The sequence below is a fragment of the Equus asinus genome, chromosome 16, assembly GCF_041296235.1.
Source record: "Equus asinus isolate D_3611 breed Donkey chromosome 16, EquAss-T2T_v2, whole genome shotgun sequence".
NCBI classification, from domain to species: domain Eukaryota; kingdom Metazoa; phylum Chordata; class Mammalia; order Perissodactyla; family Equidae; genus Equus; species Equus asinus.
The window spans coordinates 42947390-42971646 of NC_091805.1; the positions used below are offsets into that span (position 1 = coordinate 42947390).

Genomic DNA, 24257 nt, shown 5'->3' on the forward strand with positions numbered 1-24257 from the left:
AAAGTGGGAATTCTCGTGGATGGAGGCATGGTTCAAAGAGAATATCTTTAATCCCTTGGAAACAAGCTGCGTCTCTTAATTCACTCTGTAAATGTTTGCAAAAGACTTAAAGATTCAGTTCCTTAAAATGAAATCTTTACAAATTATGGCTCATGGAGTCCACCACCAAAGTTACATGACCCAAAAGCTTAAAAAGAGTTTATTTCTTACATTAGCTGGAGACTTAGAAGAATCTTTTGTTCTTTTCTCCAATAGCTAATTACTACATGTGTAGGGCAGCCTAAATCTGCACTTTTTTTTTTAAAACAAAGTAAAATTCCAGATGGAAACAAGAGGGCCTCTTGTTTGGTGCTGCAGCATTTGTTGACATTCCAAAAGCACAAACACATTTGAATAACTAGCTGCTATTAGAAAAAGGATCTAGGATCAACACTGCTAAGCACAAAGTAAGAACAATGGGTATGTAAAGGCTGATTAGCAGAAATTATAGTCTGTCATGGTGCAAAAAATATTGGATGTATATGCAGGATATATATGGGAAAAAAGTTTTTATTTAACACTTGACTGTTCTAGATCTAAATAACGCGAATCCTAAATTACAAGCTTAGGAATATATATGCACATCACCCATTATAAGCTCTCTGAGAGCAGGGTCACCTTCATCTTCATATCCATTCATTGCACTTTGAATAGGGCAGTTCACACAGTTGATGCTCAGTACATATTGTTGAGTGAATTAATGTACATTTACCTTGCCACAATTTTCTCATATAACTGATGCAAAGTATGAAGGCACAGACTTATGACAAATAAATTTTTTTCTTCCTTAAGACTGTTCTGGGCCCTCAACAGTGTACGATAGGGAGCAACAGAACAAACCTAGGCAGTGTTTGCATCCAAAAGACTTTCTAAGTGTACTGCACAGACGTCTTCACTATAGTCACATGGGAGGACACACAAGAGTTTGCAGAGCTGATCCAAAGGCAGCTGATGTTTAAGTTGTTGGCAACAGCCCAGTTTCTACTGTTTCCTCTTTGCAACAACAAAACAAGAAAAAAGAAAGAGAAAGAAAAGAGAGAAAGAGAGAGAGAGGGAGGGAGGGAGGGAGAGAGAGAGGGGGAAAGAAAGAAAAAGAAAGAAAGAAAAAGAAAGAAGGAAGGAAGGAAGGAAGGGAGCGAGGGAGGGAGGGAGGGAGGGAGGAAGGAAGGAAGGAAGGAAGGAAGGAGAAAGAAAGAAACAAGAAAGAAAAGAAAAGAATTTGGAACTCATTAATATGAGTAACAGGATTTTTTTTTTGTATTTTATTGAATTCTGCACATTTGCAATGAAAACACTTTAAATCCAAAGACAAATTTAAAAAATGGATGAAAATATCACATAATCAACTCACAGGTATTTACTGATATTTACTTAACAGAAGGCCCAAAATTATTATGACAAGAACATAAGAGAACATGGCATAAGAACTTATTTTAACTTTACATTGATATGTGATAAATTAACATAATTCAATGTCAAAAGAAGATGAATATAGAAAAAATATGTGTTTGATTTTACATTTTATTCAGAATTCCATTATTTGTTGTGTCATTATTTAAGAATGATTATTATTTCATTCCATATAAACTAATACTTGTTTGACTTATCTGATGAGGAGAACTAAATTTCAGGTTAGAAAATTTTAAATTCTGATATAATATAACATATGTTCCATTTAATTATTCACAATAACATTGCATTGCTAGTCAGTAAAAGTATAGAATGTATCACAGACTGTTGACTTACAAGGGAAGCAGTGACAGTGTCTCACTCTTCGCAAAAAGAATAAAAATGTAGTATTATGTCATGGATTAACACAAGAATCTTCTCCATATTCAAACTGAGAAGTCATCAGATTTTAATTTTACCTGGGAAATTACTTAAGTGTATTTTTAAATATGTGGATAAACTTTACCATATATTTGCACTATGGCTAAATGTTAACAGTACTGTTATCTAATACTTGATGACCAATTCTTTATGAATAGCTACAGGAAATAATGTTTTCTTAAAATTAAGACAGTGTTTCTACCCACTCTCCCTTCCCTGTCCTCTGCTAATCACAGAATACATATGACGAAAAACAATAGGCTGAAAAATGGTTACTATGGTGGGTCTGACAGTATGTTTTCTCTGAATCAGAATGTTTGCAGTTTCTTGGCTTGATTATTGCTTCTTTCAACTGTTCAGAAATCAGTCATTACAATGGATTTTTTAAAAAGGAAATTAGAAACATCAGTAAAGAAGGTAATTTTTCAGTCTGGCATTTTGACATCATATAGATTTAGGGTCTGTGGTCAGGGTGTATGGACTGAATATGTTTTAGATGGAAAATATTTGGCTGTCATCCTGTGGAAGGACTGGACTGTATTTTGGAAGTATCTAAAAAGGTCTGACAGTAACAGCAAAAATGCCTTGTAGCTAAAACCTGAAATTTCCCAATGTATCATTTAGAATTAGGTTTTACTCAAAGTTTTAAAGATAATGGCAGCGATAGGGAAAAAAAAAACATGAAGGAGGGAGAATAGTGTAAAGCAAATGAGATTTAGAGCCATTTGCTGGCCATATGATGTTGGGGAAGTCACCTGATCTTTCTAAACCTTAGTTGTTTACTCTCTAAACTGCAGATAGTATTATTACCTCAAGTGGATATTTTAAAGATTAAATAAGATATGTGAATAATCTCTGCAAAGTATGAGATAATAAACAAATGTTAGACATTTCTATGAAAAACCTGAAGTGTTGTATTGGATATTCTGATATCGGCATAATTACTATCTATCTGTATAAGATTTCAAAGACGGATTCTTATTACATTTAGCATATTACATAGAAATACTACATACACTGTTTGCTTTCCCTTGTATTTATATGCAGAAACTTTTCAACAGAAATTATACCATTTTATGGGGTAATTCCAAAAATGGTCTATACAGTGCCCTTAAAATTGAAAAAAGAAAAAGAGAATATTCCTATTTGGTTTATAATCATACAATTTTATGGCATTTCGGAAAAACACTTTTGACAATTTTAAGTAAACTAAATACTTAACCTCCCCACCCCAAACCCAGCATTAAGAGACCACACCATGGAAACAATTTACCAGGAGAGATACTACTATGGTTTTAGTATCATCAGTTCACAAATTGTTGTAAGATACAATATTTACACAGTATGCTAGAATCACCATTTAGCAAATTTCATCAACTTTTAAAAAAATGGATAAAATTACTTCTCACAAAGATCACTAACACAAATACACAAGAGACTCAATTACACCTACAGTGAAAATTCACCTTCACAAAACCAAAATTATCAGATTAAATGTTTCCAGGAATTGCTCCACTAGTCAAAATATACATTTCCTATTATGATAGAGGCCTTTAAAAACTGCCCCCTTTTCTGAATGGAAGGATATAAGACTAAAACTCTTGATGAATAATCTCAGTATGACAAAATATTTCTGTATTATTCAAATGGGCTGCTATCATTTTATCAATTTCCCTAGTGTCCATATTTTAGCATCTTTCTATCCTAAACTCTTTCTACCATAAAACCAGCAACCAGAATATACTCTTGTTTTTCAGTGGGTATAATTACCTATGTTGTGCCAAACCTATAACCCTTCTTTTTCCAACTGTCCACTAAAGCCAAACAGAAGTGTTTGGGTTATCCCTGAATTTTGTTTCTCACTCCTGAGCAAAATTAATTACAATACGGCTCTATCAGGTCTCTTTTGTGTTCACAAAAATTTACAAAACTTTGTGAATATTATTTTAATTATAGCCATTGCTTCTGGGACCAAAGGGGCATTAACCTTTTAATGTGACAAAAATGCACCTTACAATCAGCTACAGTTCATTGGCAAGCATATTATATTTAATTCTGATTTGCTAAGTGTTTATTAAACTACAAAAATTTAAATAGAGGTTCACTTGAACAGATATTTTATTTAGACAACTAACTCCACATTCAAAGATGAAATGATAAATCATGATGATTAAAGCATCGTCCAAATTAAAAGTAAGGTTTACATTTTTCACGTCTCGTTGAGGTTAATTAGCAACATTAGAAATATGAACATTGGGATTTGCAGTCTATTTAGTCACATGAGTAGGGACATGTGGCATCTAAGTGACTGGAGGGAAGCACTGAAAATGTTATAGAATTTTCAAAGATGTAAAGAAACATACAGATTACTAAGTTTAAAGTCTTCACTGTACAGATAAAGAAACTGAGGCTCAGAGAGGTTAAAGGGACTTTCCTGGGGCACATGAGCGTTATTGGCACAGCCAGCACTAAAGCACAGACACCTGCTTAAGCTCTGCCAAACTGCTGCTTGTGCAAAAGGAATCAAGAGATCATAAGGCAAACACTCCTGTCCCTCGAACCTTTTCCCAGCTTCTCCTGCTCCTAGGATTATAATGTTGAGTGTGCAGTAAAGCTCTGGTACTGTTTTAGCATTTCATGTACAATTTCCAACCACCTTAAGATCTAATTAAATTTAACAAATAATGTCCCTTCCTTTCCAGCTATTTCATTAATCTGTTTCCACTCTGCAGAGTGAGTTTCCTACTTTTTCAGGATTCCACTATAGACCAGTGACAATTCTTAGAGGAGAAAAAAATCCTATTTCTTCTTCTCACGATCAATTTAAAGAATGATATATTTATGACACTTTCAAGGCTTAAATTTTATTTCAGTTTACTCTTTCCTTCAGAAATGCATAAGAAAATCTGAGTACTTAAGTATTCTTCAAAGCCTTTTCAAATGTGTATAATGAAGATCTGGGGTCTGGAAAGGGGCGGTGGAGATTATTTAACCCAGCACACCCATTTTGCAATTGAGGAAACTGAAGCCTAGCAATGGTAAGTGACTTATCTAGGGTCTCATGGATAGAAAGTGGGTAAGAATTCTGGTCTCCTGACATCTACACCAATACTATTTTACTACCTATTCAGTGAACCATATTGAATATGGCAGTTTACTTATCTGGTACTACTCTGTGCTTTTATTGCAAAAGTCCAGGTTTTGTCTTTATATGAGACTGTAGCCTGTAATAATAATGCAGATATGATATTAAATATACTATAATGCTTAAAGTGTCATTGGTGTTTTATAAAGGTAGTTCCTGTCTCTATTTTTGTAACACCTGCTGATCCTTACTGAAACATCTGAATGTCTAAGACCTCCTATGGGACAGTTAACTGGTTTGTTTCAACATCCCAACAGCTGATGTGAATTACTTGACTGCTGACCAGGCTGTGATCATCAGTTATGAGCATTAAGGTCGCTGGAATGGATGGACTATTCTCTGGGCCAGCGTCTGTACTACACAGGCTGACACAGAACAAAAAACAGTGGTGGCTATATTTTCACTTTAATCACAAATCATCCAGATTGGAGGTTCACATTGCTCAAATCTGAGATACTTGTCACTCTTTTACGTCACTTTCCTAGACTGATTTGGTCTCAAAGTTTTGACCACAGAGAAATTACCAGCAGGTTGTGCAAAATTCATAGTAGACATTGCCTCAAAGAAAGTTACCTGGATTGTATCTCTTATCCATCTGTTTTGTTCCTAGGTGGTATAAGATTGTTTCTGTTACTGATTCTTAGATATTAACAATGAAATTCTTCACCTGTATTTCCTTCTACAGGGCATCAAAAGTATCACAATCTTGGCTTTGCTACTGGAACATTTTGATAGTAATTGAAATCCTACAAGTGCTTTTATTATGACTTAGCATTGTTATGCATTTGACTAATAGGAGATTGGTTATTTATACATTTATTCAGGTATATTTTGAAAATAAAATATGGAAATGAAAAAGTCTTCTTTATAGTAAATGTTCACAGTTTGACTTTCCATAAGGCTTATTAAATAATATACAAATAGCTACCATTCTGCTGAAATGTCACAGTAAATACATTAATAATGGCACGGAAGTGAAACATCCCCAAATGGGAAACCGTCTTCATGACCTCCTAAATCTTGGTTCCAACTAAACCTTTCCTTTTTTTCAATTGAAAAAAGTTCCAATTCTAAAAGAATATAAAAATAGAAAATGAGTCAAGAAATCTTTTACAGAAACAATTTTGAAGAAAATTCTATTAATATTAGATGAAATATTATATATGTCTTTAAGAATGTGCTTTGTCTCGCCACACCAAACATTGCATGAAAACTAAACTGAATGAGTATATTATATTAAACTGCTGTAAAGTACAACTAATGTTAAAATTTTAGTTAAGATAGACAACTTAAACATATAATAAGTACTAATATATATTTTATAAGTTAAGCTCAGCTAAAACCTAGCTATAAGACTAATTTGCAAATCTATCATTTTGAATCAAAAAATAAAAGGATGTTTAAGCAAGCAAGGCACATTTCTTTTAGGCAAGTCTGTCTTTGATACCACTTATCTGAGCACAGTGTCGACTTCACTCATTTACATGGAAATGGGCTAATCTACATATGACAGCCTTTGGTACAAGACACACCTTCACAAATAAAGTTGCACATAACGCAGAACATAGAAGATAACATTAATGTATCTCATGATTAAACATAGTCCAGTAATTAGCTGAAAAAAGAAAATGGTAACAGTTGGCTTGTTGGAAACAAACATTTAGCTTTTCTTTATCAGCAGTACTGATTAGTTTTTGGATGATTAGATTTCATCAAAATGTCATAAGGTTGAAATGATACCTTAATATTTTTACCGTTCTCCTTTATCTCTTTATCAGTATCTTTTATATTGCACACAATTTGAAGAGAATCCTCCAGCTTCAGAGGTGTTTCCTTTATATAAAGCATTCGTTACAGACATGTTATTTAATGTCAACTGAAACAAAAATATGTGCTGGCAGACAGATCCCCGCCCATCAGCGATGCAACCAACACTGCGTTCTCGATCTAGGCAACTTAAAAAAGAGCATCCTACTGGTGGGTGCAGCTCTACAGTTCTTTATGTGGGGCTCTTCAGGCATCTGTTGGACAGAGTAAACACAATCATTGACTGTATATTTAGTTTTTAAAAAATTATAGACTTAAGTCAATATAAAATATTCCATTCATCATACTTTTCAAAACTTTGGGTATGTTTTTATTTACTGTTACCCTGAAAAGTTCAAGCAATTTAATTGTGTAAATGTATTAACTACATATTGAAGGCTTTTAAGTTAGAAAAAGTTTCAGAGTATGATGAAATTATGAACATTTTTTCCTTATTAATAATGACCTCCAAATGTAGTCCGAACCAACATGACTGCTATTTGAACATGGAAAGTTATCTTCATCTTTAGAACCATCTGAAAGTTTCGGAGTGCCTACTGGTCATTTTTTTTTTTTTTTTTTTTTTGAGGAAGATTAGCCCTGAGCTAACATCTGCTGCCAATCCTCCTCTTTTTGCTGAGGAAGACTGGCCCTGAGGTAACATCCATGCCCATCTTCCTCTACTTTACATGTGGGATGCCTGCCACAGCATGGCTTCCCAAGCGATGCACAGGTCCACACCTGGGATCCCAACCGGCGAAGCCCAGGCCACGGAAGCTGAACGTGCAAACTTTAACCACTGAGCCACCAGGCCAGCCCCGTGCCTGCTGTTTTTAAGAAAAATATACATATTAATTTTCTCAATGTATTTCCAGGGCTTGGATTCTTTTCTGGCTGTACATCCCACTGTGGTAATCTAAGATGAGAACTCTTTTGTAGTGAAGAGAAATCCCATGCTCAGATAAGTGTTATGAAGAGGAAACAAAAAAAAAAAAAAAAAAAGGAGAGAGACAGAAACAGTCTCAAAATGAGACTGTGAAAACCATTCTCTAGGTGCTACGGATGTCATGCCCACAGTTTACCTTGTCATTACAAATAACTTTCAAATTTACTGATCCTCTAAAATATGAACTCTCCACAGTTATGTACCAACAATAACTACTTGACCAGGGTCTGTGAAGAACTAACAAATAAAAGTTCAAGGTTTGGTGCTCTCCTCTCCCAATTACAAAACAAATTATTTAGAAATGCTGACAGTAAAGTGTTTCTTAAAAAAACGCATAAGGCCGTAAGATTGTCTTGTTTACTGCGACATCCAGAATCTAGAATGGTGTCTGGCACATAGTTGACACTTTATATGTTGAATGAATGAATAAATTCCTATCACCTTGCACAGTGTGTGACACATAGGAGGTGCTCAGTAATTATATGTTGAATGAATAAATGGACATGTAAAAATTAGATTTATGTACTCTAGAGATTTACTAAGTGTGTAAGATAAAGGATACTTGCAAACAAAGAAAGTGCTAAACCCAGCTCCAGGTTTCAATATGTGAATATTATCCATCATAATACCCAGAGAAGACTGTTTCTCATATATACTCGTGGTTTGGGTAGGTGTCTCAAAACCAGTGGTAAATGCCTAATGATGGGGATCTGGAATTTGAGTGTACTTTTTATGGAAGAATCATTCACTCACCAAACTACATGGTGTATGCTTACAGTATGCTGGACAATCATCTAGTGAAAAGTTTTCCTGATTGTCCTGGATTATACTTGATCATCTTTCATGAAAGTTATAACTTCTTCTTAACACTAATCTTTGATCAATAAAGCAAAAGTATATTCCTTTTTTTTTTTTTTTTTTGGTGAGGAAGATTGTCCCTGAGCTAACATCTGTGCCAATCCTCCTCTATTTTGTATGTGGGATGCCACCACAGTGTGGCTTGATGAGTGGTGTGTAGGTCTGTACCTGAGGTTGGAACCTGCGAATCCTGGTGCTAAAGCTGGGCGCCCAACTTAACCACTACACCACCGGGCTGGCCCCAAGAGCATATTCTTGCATCACAGTATGCTTAATTTTCATTATGAGAGTTTGCAAATGACAGTGATCTAACAGCTATTAATGGCTACTAATTACAAGAAAATTAAAAGTAATATGAATGATCTGGCATCCATTTTACTTCCTAAGAGCCTAGCTTCTGCCAAGTGCTACTGTAGCTTTGGTTATTTTGAGATGGTTCTATTAAGCTACTCTTGTCTTGCTACTCTTACATCATTTTTATATAAGCAGCTGGGCGTTTTTTTAACGTCATGTGTCAATACTTGCCTCAAGGCTCTTGGGGCTATTAAATAAGTATGGTTTAGTGGCATCCTAACAGACGATAGGTGTGGAGTGAGTTGCAATTTAACAGAAACAAAAAATAAAAGTGATCTTTGGATAGTAATCATAATGTCTATATTAGTGGCTAAGAAATGGGTTGAAGGGCTTAGAAAAAATGGACATTGATTTAAGTATCAAAATCAACTCCACAAAAAGAGAGAAAGGAAGTATAATAGAAAATGGTGACATATAATTGAAGATATTTGACCAAATAAATAACATATAAAGCAAGAAAAGAAGCTAAGAACAGTAAAATTTCTATGATTATCAAGTTTAATACCTCCACCAAGGCTTAAATGAAAGAGGTACAGAAACTCTGCTTACTTAATTGTTAGCCTCACTAATTTGTATTTGATCAGGAAAGAGTTAAAATCATTCTATAACATGCAGTTTTCTGGGAACTTTGTTTTCACAGGTCTGTATTTTGACATCTATTAAATAACTTACAGTTGGCTACACACCAACAAGTTATGCAAATTCTACCAATCTAAATGGCAATGAATTAGCTCCAAGGACTGAAAAATTTCTTGCTCACTTATGTATAATTCTCTGATTGTCCTCTTGGAAATTATGTACTCTTGGCAAGCAAAAAAAGTTTAAACTCATTCAGTAATTAAAGTTGGTAATGTGCTAAGATGTGAGGTTTGTCAAAAATCTGGAAGGTCATGGAAAATGAGCTGTGAGGTAAATCACTACTACTTTGAGAAGTATTTAGGTCTACTAGTAATAAATATCCTCAGTTCACACAGTTGCCTAGTAAAATAAATTGATCTTTTGAAACCACTTAAAATGTTTGCAGGTAAAAGATTTATAGAATATAGGTATAAAGCAATTCGAACAGAGTTCTTACTTGGAGAAATTATTTCTATTGTGGTTTCCAGTCACCCACTCCATTTTGAAATATGACATGTAGTCACTCTTGTTTAACATGATTTTATTATAATTTCTTATCGAAGTAATGCATTAGTGAATATTTGATATTCTTTGTCCTGTAGTCATACATGAGGTAAATATAAAATATAACGGCATGTGAGGCTACTTCTTAAATATCTAATACCTTGGCTATTCCAGGTTAAATAGAATATCCAGTAAAACCCATACTGAGTTAAATAATAAAAATAAACAAGCTTACAATTCCTCACCCAGAAAAAAAAACATGAAAAATTGAGAAACAAAAAGTGATCATTTTAATTCTCTTTGTGTGTCATTTCTTTAAAAAATCCTAACAATGTGTCCTCAGAAGAGAAATAATCTCTGTCCTATGTGGACTTAACTGTGTGAAGTGACCAGGTGAAAAGAGTTTCTAACTTGTGCTAGTCCACATACGTAACCTCAAGCACACACGTTAGTTTTCTTTAATTTAGTGATATATTTGGTAAGGGAATTGTGCTAGTTGGATGTGCAGAAGCAACAGCCAGGTCAATCTCTGCTCTGGTTTCCCTGAGAAATCCAGGGAAAGGAGAAAATTCAGACGGGGTGTGGAGAAAGTTCTTCTCTATTCATATAAGGAGAATCCCCATTTCCTACTGCAGAAGAAAGTGCATCTGCTACAATATTACCTAAAATCGTGACAATATCTGCAGTACTCATTGACATCAATGCTTTAATTAGTTTCAGTAACTCCATACTACGTATGTTGGTTTCTCAAAGCTACCAGGAACTTCCCAATATCAATATATGCTACAGGTGACTCAAACCTATTTTATTTAGAAGTGGGCTAAGTTTGATTATTATAAAGCCACTCTAGGAATCTGCTCTTATTTCTCATGGATTCAATATCCCCATCTTCTTTCATACATGAAAAAATCACTTTAAAAAATAGCTGAGTTTTTTATCCTACCATGTAACTTGACAATTACATTAAGAATTAGGTCATTTTGTAAAAGAAATGATTTTATCCAGTAAGGCCATAACTACAGTAGTGTAATTCTTTATGATGATTCATTGATGAAAGGTCTAAGGCCGTATTCAGTCAGCTTTCACAGTAATGACCCCATGGACATCTAAGGACTCACCATTAGCTGAAAGCAAGACTGAACTTACAGGGAAGTTTCTTATCACACGCGCTAGAGAGGTAAGTTCCCAGAGACAATACTTGTGTTCTTATTTTTGCTGTACTACTTAAACCAATCAGTCAACAAGCATATATTGAGTATCATTTATAAACAGCATTCTATTAGCTATTAGGTAAAAACACGGTTTCTGTGAAGCATTCTAATTTCCGGGTACCCTTGGTAATTAGGAGTGATATCTCATATAATGTTATATTTAAATTATTTAAATTAAGGAATTCCATCCCCTTCATTGGGCAGTACTTCATGTGGAAAACCTGCTGCAGCATGTTTTACCAAATGGAAGCCTCCTCCAGTGAACCAATTACAAGGAATTTTATTCAAAAGAGCACGGGGTGGGGAGTGTAAGCCTCTCAATGACAAAATGAAGCATAAATACACAACATGAAAATTTTGCTTATGGTTTAAAAACACTCAAATTGGAATGCTATTTCCTTCCTCTCATTCCTTCCTTGAATAAATACTTATTAAGCACCAACTTTATTCCAGGTCTTAGGGGATACAGTACCAATGAACAGAAAAATCCTGTTCTTATGGAAGGCAAGGGAAGACAGACAATAAACAAAGTAAAATATCTAATATGTTAAAGGAGAAAATAAAGCAGAGAAAGACTATAGAGAGTGCTGTGGGGCTTGCAATTTTAAATAGAGTGGCCAGGGAAGGCTTCACTGAGACGGTGACACCCAAGGAGGTGATGGAGTGAGCCACACAGATATCAGACGTTAGTGCATTCCAGGAAGGGGAACAGCAAGTACAAAGACCTGAGGTGAGGCATGCTTGGTGTGCCTGAGGAAGAGCAAGGAGGCCAGCACAGCTGTTCTGCAAGGTCAAGTGGGAGAGGAGTCAGAAGTGAGTCAGAAGGGTAAGGGGGCCTAGATTAGGCAGAGCTTTGCAGGCCACTGTAAGGGCTTTAGTTTGTACTCTGTGAAGTAGGGAGCCAAATGGGAGTTTTGCCACCAAGAAGTGACATGATCTGACAAGTATTTTAAAAGGATCACTCTGGTTGCTATGTTGAGAATAGACCCAGGAGGAAAAAGGATGGAAGCTGGGGGCCCAGTCAGGAGAGTCCTATAAAAATCCAGGTGGGAGATAATGACAGCTTAGATCAGGTGGTAGCAGAAGTGGTAAGACTCTGGAAACATTTTAAAAGTGGAGCCAGCAGGATTTGCCAATAGACTGGAGAAGGGGATTGAGAGAAAAAGAAGAGTCAAAAGTAATTCCAAGGATTTTAGCTTGAGCAACTGGAAAATTGAAGTTGCCAGTAATCGAGATGGGGAAGAGGGCAGGAGGCATAGGTTTGACGGCAGGGGATAGAGGAGGAGGGGGAAGCTCAGTTTTGGATATATTAAGTTTGAGATATCCATTAGATACCCAAGGGGAGATGTCAAGAAAACAGTTGGAAATTCAATCTGAAGTTCAAGTGGGAGATATAAATTTACATATAGATAGTCTAAAGCTGTGAGAATAAGACTGAATGCACAAAGAGATCTAAGGACTAGCCATGGCCCACGTGACCCTCCAACATTAAGAGCCAGGAGAGATAAGAAAGAACGAGTAAAAGGGATGGAAAAGGAGAGGCCAGAGAGGTAGGAAGAAAATCCAGAGTATGGTATCCTGGAAGTCAAATTAAGAAATTTTTCTCAGGAGGGGGAAGTATTCCACAGTGCCAAATGTTTCAGATGGATCCAATGAAATGAGTACTGAGAAACGGCCAAATGGCCACTGGGCTTAGCCATAGGAGGTCACCAGTGACCTTGAAAAGTATACTTTTGGTGAAGTGGTAGAGGTGAAAGCCTGTTTGGAACAGATTTGGGAACGAATGGGAAGGGATTCAATGGTGAACCAAGAGAGATACAGTCCCTACTCTTACAGAAGAAACAGACGTTAATCATATATTACAGCTATGTCAAGATCACATCTATATTCAATTCATTCTAAGACATACTTTCTTAGATTTGAGCATCCATGAAATTGTGATGTACCTTAAAATCACTGGTACCTTCCCTTATAATTGGCAGTTTTTGGTTTTTTTAATGGCACATAAAATAATGGTGGTTCTTATAATCAAAGGCACCTTAAATTTGATGAAATATACCACAATAGGGGAACTGATAAAGCCAGAGTCATGAGAGATATCCTGAAGGAAGTATTAGAATAAAAATAGAGGTTAATGAGGTGAGGAGAGGAGGAGACAGCTGCCAGTGGGAACATTTGCAAAGATCCCCATAGCTTAAGTGGAAAGGGAGGTTATCCTGTAACTGGAAGATCAGGGTTTCTGGAGCATGAGATGATGGGAGGAGCACAGGTATAGGATACGTCTGGATATGAGGGCTGAGACAGATCATGTGGGTCCATGAAGGCTGTGTTAAGCCTTTGGGTCTCTATCCTAAGAACAAAGAAAAGACCCTGAAAGAATTTTAAGCAGAGGCAGGTGATATAATCAGAGTTGAGTCTCAAAAAGAGCATTCTGGCTACGAGGTGGAGAATGGGTCAGACTGGCCACAGGAAATGTGGGAAGGCCAGTGAAGAGACCTTCAAACTTATCCAGGATAGAGATGATGGTAGTGTGGATTAAAGTGGTGCTGGCAGCAACGTAGAAGTATGGATTCGTTTTAGAGATATTTAGGAGGTGAAATGACAAAACTCAGTGACAGACTGAATGTATTTACTACTTTTATGAATCTATTATTACATTAGTAAATACTGCCTTTTAAGCAAGGCTATAAAAAATAAAAATAATTTGTAAATTTATGATGCATATATGAAGGCAACCAATATTTTGAAAATTCACTTATTTTCAGAAAAAGAATTAGACTGTTTAGATCTACAGATAGAAAGTAACTATATCTTAGGATAGGGAATAACTTATGAACAGATGAAGTGTGTGTGTGTGTGTGTGTGTGTGTGTGTGTAATAAATTGCCTCCAATGGCTTCTCTTCCAAACTAAATCGTATATTTTAACTGAAGGAACATGCATAAATGTATAAAAATAAGAACCTTAAGGTTCAGAGAGAATTTCCATAAAGAACAGGAGTTTAAAATAAAGTTAATGAAAACAAGTGAAATAGCAGCACTGATTGACACATAACACATGGGTGCAATGCCAACTTTCATTCTAAAAAGTTGGTGGGGATCTCAATGGAGATTCCCAAGAGCCTTTGTGCTCTGATGGGAGGGTGAGAGTGGGGTTGGGATTCACACCTGAGCACCACGCTGGGGAGTATGATCTCTGTACCTGCAAAGTCAGAGCCCTGTATGCACAGACTTATTCATAACATTCATCAGATGTGATGAAACATCATTTTTTGTTCATTTAAGTGCTATCTTACTAACAACCATAATCCAAGGATTTACTTTTCAGGCCAGAGTTCCTATTCTGCACTATTTAGGTTGCAACAGTAATAAAATGGCTCCCAAGAAAACGATGGAGCCTCTTTTCTAGATCTCTTCTTTAATGCATTTTATGGTTAATGGTGCAAAATGGCGAAATGTAAGGAAAAACACATCCAGTACAAAAAAAGAAAAAAAAAGAGAAAAACCTTGAAAATGTTTCTTTGTAAAATGCTTTTTCTGTACAATTTCAAAGACAAAATTAGTTTATAGCATCACCGAAAACAAAGACAAACATCTGCAAACTCTCTAACCTGTCTGAATCATTTAAATTAAATTTTCTGGGTGAACATGAGCATATAAAGAATACTATTATCATATACTCTATAGCAATGGCCATTTTCTGGCAGGAGGTTAGGAGCTGAGTCACAACAGTAAGGTTTGGGCTCTGCATGGCTTTCCCTCCCTTCTTCCTGACTCCTCTGATTTGCTCTCTTGCAAAGGTTATAAAAAACAAATGATTTCATTAGTATATATAAAATTGCCAAGCAAAATAAAGGAAATTAGTAGTACAAAAGCAACAGTTTTATCTCCCTTAGTTTAAAAGACCAAATACAAAACAGAAAAAACCCCACCCTAAAATGCCATTCCTAAATATCCTCTTCCCCATTCTTATGCTCCTCCCCTCTATCTCACAGTGTTTCCGTAAGTCTTCAGACTGTGGGGCACGTGTGCTTGTTTGCATTTCTTAGTGGGAGGGGTTATCACTTCTATTCACAGCTGAGAGGTGGGAAAGACTTGGAACTGCTGTAGAAAATGTTGAAATTTTAAACGTATAGAAGACAGTAAATTATAGTTATGGTTCTCAAAGGAATAGACTATATTGGTATATATGGAATTTATACGATCGGTAAAGCAATTACTTGAGTATGTTATATGCCAAAGAATAACAAGTTTTATGTAGACAAACCATAACTTTAAATTTCTTCATACTGTGCATTTAAAATTTCAATCCTGAAATTTTATTTCAAAGTTTAGAAATAACTGATATAACACTTCCTCTTATGTGTAGATGTTTGTGATTATGTCACCATAGTTGGTGGGTATTTAAATTTGGTATAGTATCAGTTTAAAACACCGTAAAAGAGATAACATAATAACAATGTTATGATTTTTAGCTCTGGATTCACCAGCTGTAGGGTATGGATATCTTCGCCAGGGTGTTGATGGATGTGTGCGGATCCAGTCACACCTCCTCCCAGGAATCTTTTGTACACACAGACATATGCACACCTTCCAACATCCAAGACGTGCAATTGAGCTCAACAGTGGAGTCTCTGGTTGGCAAAGCTAACTGGCATGTGTAAACTTAGACTCACTGCATTTTGCTCTAAGCCCAAATCACTATCCATTTTCATTTTCTAAATGATTTAGGATCTTAGAGAGGGGGCTACAGCTATCATAGGGGATGAAATTATATTCTAATGTTTTTTTGAGCACAGCTGCTCTTAAAGATCCATGAAGTGGCTGGGTAAGGCAATAATGTTACAAATTTCAATGCAGTGGCAATCTCCTTTTGCTTTCAATCCTTTTGTTTTAAGTAATTTCTCCCTTCTTAATAAAGGAGAATCCAATATTTACACTGCTTTCTGGCATGGTTCTTCAGGAACCTAAGCAAAGCATAAGGAGATGGAAAAATAACAATTTGCTTAATACTATCACCTGTTGTAGACTGAAACACATGAAAATAGGAAATTAATCTTAAAACTGAAAAATATTCATTGTCCTACCAGGGATCATTACCACGACTGCTTATTCTTTCTGAGTGTAATATTAAATCTAGATAAATCAATCATATAAGAAAATAATCTTTTATTACTAGAAAAGTCAATCTCTTCATCCAATTTAAATATCTTATATTTGATCCCTATGGTTAAAAAGATCTGATGATTAGAAAAGAGTTAATTTTCAGTATACTGCATGAAATAGGTTTCCAGAGATACGTCTCTTATAGGAAATCATTAATTAGTAACATGGCCTGAAGTCAAACCTAAAAGCATAAGAAATTTATTTTCTCAGTCGCTTTCAAGTCACCCAACAAAAGGAAAATGGCTTTTGGGGCCAGAATGACCTGGCTTTAAATCGTAGCTGGTCTCTTGCTAGCAGTGAAGTCTTAGGGAAATCACTTAACCATCTATTTTTTGCCCTCCTAAGACAGGGTTAATACCACTTACAGAGTTGAGAAGTGTCCAAGACATGGTCAATCTTTAATAAGTGGTAATTATTATTGTTATATAGAAAGTAAATAGGAAGACACTGATTATTTATGTATTTCATATTATTCACAAAGCTTGGTATTAATTATACAATGTTGGTGAGTAATGATCACAATAACGTACTCTCAGCAAATAATGTAATAATGTAATCTCTGCTGCATATCACGCATTATTTTTTCTAAGTGTTACACCTGTATTAACATTTACTATTCACAACAACCCCATGAGGTACTATTTATTATCATCAATAAGGAAACTTAGGTCCAGAGAGGTTAAGTAATTTGCTCAATGTCATACCGTGGAGTCAGGATTCAAAACCTGGCAATATGACTACCGAACTTAGGCTTCAAACCACTTCATTAAAAGCCTGAATATAACATTCATGTAAGATAATAGCCATTCACTCATCAAATATGTATTGAATACATCAAGGTGCTACGTTCTCTGTGGGGCACTAGTAGCCAAAGCTTGTCAAGACACAGAACCTATAACCTCTAAGGGGCTTACAATATGGCGACCAGAAGCAATGTACTACCTCGAAGTTATAACTCAAAAGCCATATTCCTCTGAATTAAAAAAATAAAGGTCTCCTTCATATAATTGTTATTTAATTCCAAAAAATTCCATACAATTCCAAAAATTATGCCACAACTATAGTAATTTACTAATAGAACTACTCAGGGTTTCTACATCTTCTGAATAAATATGAATAAAATTGTCACTGTGATTTGTTTATCTTTATGTTCTTTTAAGAACAAAAACAAAAATTATTCTTAATCTTATTACTACAGTGTGTCTAACATATTACCTCCAAAATGGGTCATAAAAAGAATTTATGGTCATTAAGAACACCACAAATTTGGTCGAAAGGTAGATCAATGTTACAAGTAACTCAAACAAGTAGCCAAGGAAACTAGATAAAGGAGTCTGATTTTGACCCACATAGAGATAAAAACAACGACCCTATGACCAGATAGAGTTCCTGCCTCTTTTTTTGTCTTTCTCTTCCTCTTCCCCTCTTATAGTCTTATTGTAAGACATTAATTTTCACTGTCTCAAATGCACAAATAATAAAGTAAGTAGGCTTCTGACTACCTGAAAATATTTTATGAACTTTAAAAATAGATTACTCTCATTTTTAAGGGGAAACCGGTTCTTTCGAAGCCAAGTGGGTTAGTAAACAGAATGGAATCATTTTCAGCTCAGTATGGGTGAAAGTTATTCTGAAGAGCAATGACTTTTTTCCCCATCCTTTTGCAATAAGCAACGGAAACCAAACGACAATTAGCAACATGGAAATCAAATGGAAAAGGTATTGTAAATGATCTTTAAAAGGCACTTGCACATAATTAATATAAAACTATTGGTTTTGCAAGTATCGCCAATCTAGACAGGAAGAGCATTTCCCTGGTTCCCTGGACAAAAAGGAGTGCTCTCAGCACAGAGTGCTCACCTGATTCTGTTTGTCTTCTGGCAACCCCTGGCATATGGCTGAAACTTGCAGGAATTTCCCCAAGATTTGGTTACTTCCCGTCCCTCTTTTGAATTGATTGTCTGCAATTCCCTCAGTTAAAAATATGCATCCTTTATATTTTTAAAGTTTACTTTGCTTTTCAAGTGCTGTGATGGTAACAGTGCTGTTGTGGGATCTGGATTTTATTTTAAAGAGGAAGTCTGAAGGTCCCTTGCAGTAAAGTTTCAGGTGCACTGATTGGATCTTTCATTTGCTTATGTACAGAACACTTTTAAATTTGCTTTTAAATTTCATTTGTTGGCTTGAAACTTCTTGGAGAAAGGAAACAGTAGAGAAGCATCTTTTAAAATTATTGCCTAATTACTGGCATTTAATTCAAATCATTCCTTATTGTGGTGCATATCTAACCATTCCAAAGACGATATTTTCATTCTGGATTCAGTCATTATAGAATGATATCAGTGATTTTTTTTGTAGTAAAAAAATAGGCATTTTGTGATTCATATCACCACCTCAGATTCTCAGACTTTATTCAAACAGTGATTTTCCTTATGAAATCATGTAACTAGAAAACATCTGGAAAGATTACTGTGAAAAAGGCAGGGGCTAGGGGGCGGGGCTAGAGAGCAAGAGATGCCATGACAACCTTTTTCGGGTTTCCCAGGAAACATGGGTTGCTATGGGAACTGCATCAGTCAGGTCCGAATTAGTAACTTCCGCTGGAAGGAGTGTCTGCCACTTTAATCTTCTTGTGATACTGAAGAAGCTTATCTCTCAGATGCATTAGGAAATTTTGTTTCTCTCAGCAGCACTGAAAACATCTGTTTCTAGACTTTGATAGATGTCGGCTGGAACACACACACAACTTCACAGGAAATCTGTTAGTCTAATACTTCCAAATGCTTAACAAGCCCCAAAGAGTTAAACTATATTAGATCAGGACATCTCAGGCATTCCCCTTTGTTCAAAGTTGTAGAGAAGTGTAAATTCCAGGAGGGGAGTTTCCAATAGAAATTCTAGTCAAAACCAAATGAACTTATGGTGGGTTTACAAGTCATTAGACTTTCCATCCACATATCCACAGCACAGGCAATTGAACTAAAGATTCAATAATGCTGACGGGTCCATCAAACTGAAGCACCGTTTAAATATGTGCCTGCTTTACTTAGTAAAGCAACAAATAATTCTGAGGTTAAACAGTTACTCTAACCGTTCTCTAGTTTCATTTCCTCCCAGGATGTACAGTTTTTATTTTTTTAAACAGGATTTGTACTAGAAATCAAGTTTAAAGTAAGTCTGTTGCTTGCAATATTAAGAGAGAGAGGGAGAGGGGAAAAAAAAAGGAGAGCTGAGAGAATGCAGCCCACTTGCAAAACAGACACCTGTTTCAGTATGAAGCAGTAGGGTGAGGGAGAATGAAGTGTGCTTTCCACTTCTTCATGTCCTTTCCTTGATGAATGGCCTGGAAATGTATAAAACAAGGGCATACACAGACCAAGGGGGCACGTTCCACATAATACTGAGCACAGCATGTCACTTGGATCATAGATTAAACATCGGTAAATATCTTTTTGATGTTGACACAGGAGTTGGGATTATTGTTCGTCGTGCAGGTGGCAGTGGAATTGCCCGTTTTGAAGGGGGTCTGGGGGAAAGCGCTATGGTTCATACCCCCCTCTTCGATCACCATATACTCCGACTTACTCAGAGTCGAGTTACTCCTTGCTTTTCGGAGCTCCTCGGCAGAAGGGGAGAGGTGCTGGCAACTTCCCACGTGCATGTACTGGGCTTGCTCTTCCCCTTCGGTCTCCCGGTGGTAGAAGTAATTGAAGTTGGAAACAATCACAGGGACGGGCAAAGCAATGGTCAGGACACCAGCGATGGCGCAGAGTGACCCCACAATCTTGCCCCCTATGGTCACTGGGTGCATATCACCGTAACCTACTGTTGTCATGGTTACCACTGCCCACCAGAAGGCATCCGGGATACTGCTAAAACCTGAAGTGGGGTCGTCTGCCTCGGCAAAGTAGACGGCGCTGGAGAAAAGGATGACCCCAATAAAGAGGAAAAAGATGAGCAACCCCAACTCCCGCATGGAAGCCTTCAGCGTCTGCCCCAGGATCTGCAGCCCCTTGGAGTGGCGAGAGAGCTTGAAGATGCGGAAGACCCTCACCAGGCGGATGACCCTCAAGATGGCCAGGGACATGGCTTGCTGTCCATTGCCCTGTCGCTCAGCCAGCTCAGTGCCCAGAGTGATGAAATAAGGGATGATGGCCACGATGTCTATCAGGTTCATGATATTTCGGGAGAAGGTGGCTTTGCTGGGGCAGGCGAAGAACCGCACCAGCAGCTCAAAGGAGAACCAGATGATGCACAGGGTCTCCACCACGAAGAAGGGGTCCGAGAAGCTGGAGGCTCCAGCGGGGGCTGCCGACGTGCTGTTGCCCGCCGCCTCGGACAGCTCCTGCGACGGCGAGGAGGGGTAGTCCTTCTCGTCGCGGAACTCGGGCAGCGTCTCCAGGCAGAAGATGACGATGGAGATGAGGATGACGAGCACGGACACGATGGCGATGCCCCGGGCCGGCCCCGAGCTCTCCGGGTACTCGAAGAGCAGCCACACCTGGCGCTGGAAGTCGCGGCGGGGCAGGGGCCGCTCCTCCTCCCGCAGGAAGCCCTCATCCTCGCGGAACTTCTCCATGGCCTCCTCGCCCAGCTGGTAGAAGCGGATCTCCTCGGAGAAGATGTCGATGGGCACGTTGACCGGCCGGCGGATGCGGCCCCCGGACTGGTAGTAGTAGAGGATGGCGTCGAAGCTGGGCCGGTTGCGGTCGAAGAAGTACTCGTTGCGGAGCGGGTCGAAGTACCGCATGCGCCGCTTGGGGTCGCCCAGCAGCGTCTCCGGGAACTGGCAGAGGGTCTTGAGCTGCGTCTCGAAGCGCAGCCCCGAGATGTTGATCACCACGCGCTCCCCGCAGCAGTCCTGCTCCCCGGCGGCCGGCAGCGCGGGCGGCAGCGGCTCGTAGCGGTCGCAGCCGCCACCGCCGCCACAGCCGCCCTGAGGCGGGCCCCCGCCGCCGTCGGCAGCCTCGGGCTCCAGCAGGTGGTCCCCGGGCACCACCGTCATGTCGCGCGGCAGCTCGGGGCCTGCGGCGGGCTCGGCGTAGCCGGGGTTCACCAGCGTGTGGGCGCCGCAGCCGCCGCTCGCTGGGGGCTGCGCAGGGTGGGCGCGGTGGCGGGCGGAGGGCGGCGGCGGCGAGCGCAGGAGGCTGAGGTGCTCGTCCATGCGGCGGGGAAGAGGCGGCGGCGCGGGGCCGTGGAGCTCCGCCTGGCGCTCCCGCCCCTCGCCGCCTCCGCCCGCGAGCCGGGCCCGCCGCCTGTTGCTGTCGCTGCCACCGCCGCGAGGATCCTTCTGGGTCTGGCGCGGTCCGCGCGGCTCCTCACAAGAGGCGCCTCCTCCGCCTCCTCCGCCCCCGCAGCCGCAGGGCGCGCGCCCGCCCCTCCGCGTCCCCTCAGCTTTTTCCCGCCCACCGCGCGGCCGCGCGCCCGCTCCCCCCGGGAGCCGCCCAGCCCTACCCCTGGCCGCCGCCCTCGTCGCCCCTCTGGGTCACGCGAGCGCCCTGGTTTTCCGTCTCGGCGGCCTTCGGGGACTCGGCAGGCTGCTGGTCAGCGCCCCCCGCCCCCCGGCCCGCGAGGCGGCGGCCCAGTCGCCGGGCTGCCCGGCCGGCCCTGGGCCACACCGCGGCCCGCGCGCCCCGCGCCCTCGCCAGGCGCCCCCACCTGGGTCCGCCCGCGGCGCCGAGGCGGCAGGGGGGCAGGCAGCGGGGAGGGAGCGTGCGGCTGTGCTGCGGGCCCAGAGGGCTGCCTGGGCAGGGGGCGCAGACCCGGCGGGCGCCCTGGGGGAGAGGCCAGCCTGTGCCAGCATCCTGAGCCCGCCTGAGGGTAGGCGACTGCCGGGCCGGGAGGGCTCTGGATAGTTTAGCTCCTGTTTGGATGAGAAGCCGCACGGAGGAATGGGTGCTGATGAGTTTCGCACCCGGAATCTGAAGAAAATGGGTCATTAAAGGCGTTCAGGGACTTCGCTTCTGTAGCGAATAGTTAGTTCCTCTGACTTTCGTAGCTGAGATTTCAACCATTGAGAAGAACCAAGGACCAAGTTTCTGGTTGAGATTGGCGAGGGCAGCCTGCTCTTTTCAGTACAGTGAGGTTTCTTGTCGGCGGGAAAATGAGAGAAAACGAAAAGGGAAATTCACACCTCGAGTACCGTGGGTGGGACGGGAGTGAGACCTGGACCTGGTCCCTCCACCTGATCTGCTGCCGCTGGCCTGGTGGGAGGGAGCAGGCCATGCTCTGGTAGCTAAAGGGGGAGAACGTTCCTTCCGAAACGTGTCTCTCTGTTGCTTGATTTCGGCCTGGAGAAGATAACTTACATTTATCCTCTTTGAACCTAAACTATTTCTCCAAATGGTTGTGGTCACTTTGAACACAATTTCTGTTTCCAGACATTTTAGCAACTCCAATTTAGAGTCAACCTAGGCTTAAAAATGTGTTTTCTATTGTATCATTCAAAGCATTTACAAAAGAGAAACCATCGTCTAGACAACTCCCTCACCCATCATAACTTAGCTGACAATTCTACTTGAAGTAAGGTGATCCGTGGTCATTGCTTCCCACCACCACTCCCAGCCGTGAGGTTTGCTAGGGCAGAGATGGGGTCTTACCCAATTTATATTCCTAGCAACTATCAAAGTGCCTGATACATAGTAGGAATTCAGTATATGTTTGATGAATTGAAGTCCCCGATAAGCAATTCTTTGCATATCTATCTGCTCTGGAGTGTCAACATTTCTTCTCTCTGAGTCCAGGACCACTGGGATTCCTGGGATGAGGAGTGAGGGGAAACTGAGTTCACAGTCAGTCCACTACTCAGTAATTCCATATAGTTTCCACTCTGCCTCTTCTGGGTTCAACAAGCACGCGTGTTCTTTAGGGTCCTTTTATCTTCCACTTCACCTCCAGGTCAGTGCCAGGCACTGCAGGCAGTAACATATGTTGTAAGGTGGTAAAAGTGGACAGCCCTGTAAAACACTCTCTCACAAAAGTAGAACACTGCTTTTGAGCTGGTGATTAGGGTAGCAGTATAATCAATCATTCATATACTTAAAGCTAAGAATAAGACACGTCTGGCCGCAAGGATGGCTCGTAGAAAGGCAAAGACCCTATTTTTAAGGACCAAATGTTTCATGCACTTCTATGTCTGACTTAGAAAGTGATTTATTTCTCCATTTGCAGGAATTAGTACTAAAATTAATATTAATCAATGGCAAGGAAGACCAGAACAGAGGATGGTCCTGTGATGGATGGTCCTAAGCTTCTCCCTGCTGTGAAGTATCTCTTCTTCAGAAATGACTATTTCCTTTCCTTTCATGTATTGCCTTGTCTAGAAGTCTGATTATAAGCTGCTTTGGACAGCCCTTACTTTATATTTGAGGTCCAGAGAAGTTTAGCAATTTGTTCAAGCTCACACAGCTAGTTAGTGGCAGAGCTGGGCCTAAAACCTTGGACCATTTCCAAATTCAGTGTTTGCTCTACTGTATCACACTGTGAAACTCTTATGTTGATCGCTGTGAGTGCTTAATAAATACTAGATTTCCAACAGCAACCTATTTGCTTTTGATTGCCGACTAGTTCACTTTGATTCATATTTATTTTGACTGAAAACCACTGCCTTCTGATGGCTAGTCTATTGTTTATAGGAAACGAGTTGGTGGGCAAATTCCAGCCCTGTTGGACAGCAGAACCCATCACAAGAAATGAGTGTCAAAAATGGCACTTCAGGAGGAACACATACCATTTATTTAGTACCCCCAGTGGAGTAGCTCAAAGTGATTTGAAAATGTCTCA

At 39.6% G+C, this 24257-nt stretch overlaps 1 protein-coding gene and 1 non-coding gene across 2 annotated transcripts; both read right to left on the reverse strand.

Annotated features, from left to right (window-relative positions):
* Nucleotides 1-3529: 3529 nt before the first annotated feature.
* Nucleotides 3530-18474, reverse strand: LOC106827352 (uncharacterized). Its single transcript, XR_011494895.1, has 2 exons — nt 18336-18474; nt 3530-7035 (listed from the first exon to the last, which is right to left on the reverse strand). It is a non-coding gene; the product is annotated as an uncharacterized protein (transcript).
* A 395-nt stretch (nt 18475-18869) lies between these two features.
* Nucleotides 18870-21828, reverse strand: KCNA3 (potassium voltage-gated channel subfamily A member 3). Its single transcript, XM_070487014.1, has one exon. It carries the CDS (start codon nt 21637-21639, stop codon nt 19906-19908), a length of 1734 nt encoding a protein of 577 aa, XP_070343115.1. The 5' UTR covers nt 21640-21828; the 3' UTR covers nt 18870-19905.
* Between the last annotated feature and the right edge of the window lie 2429 nt (nt 21829-24257).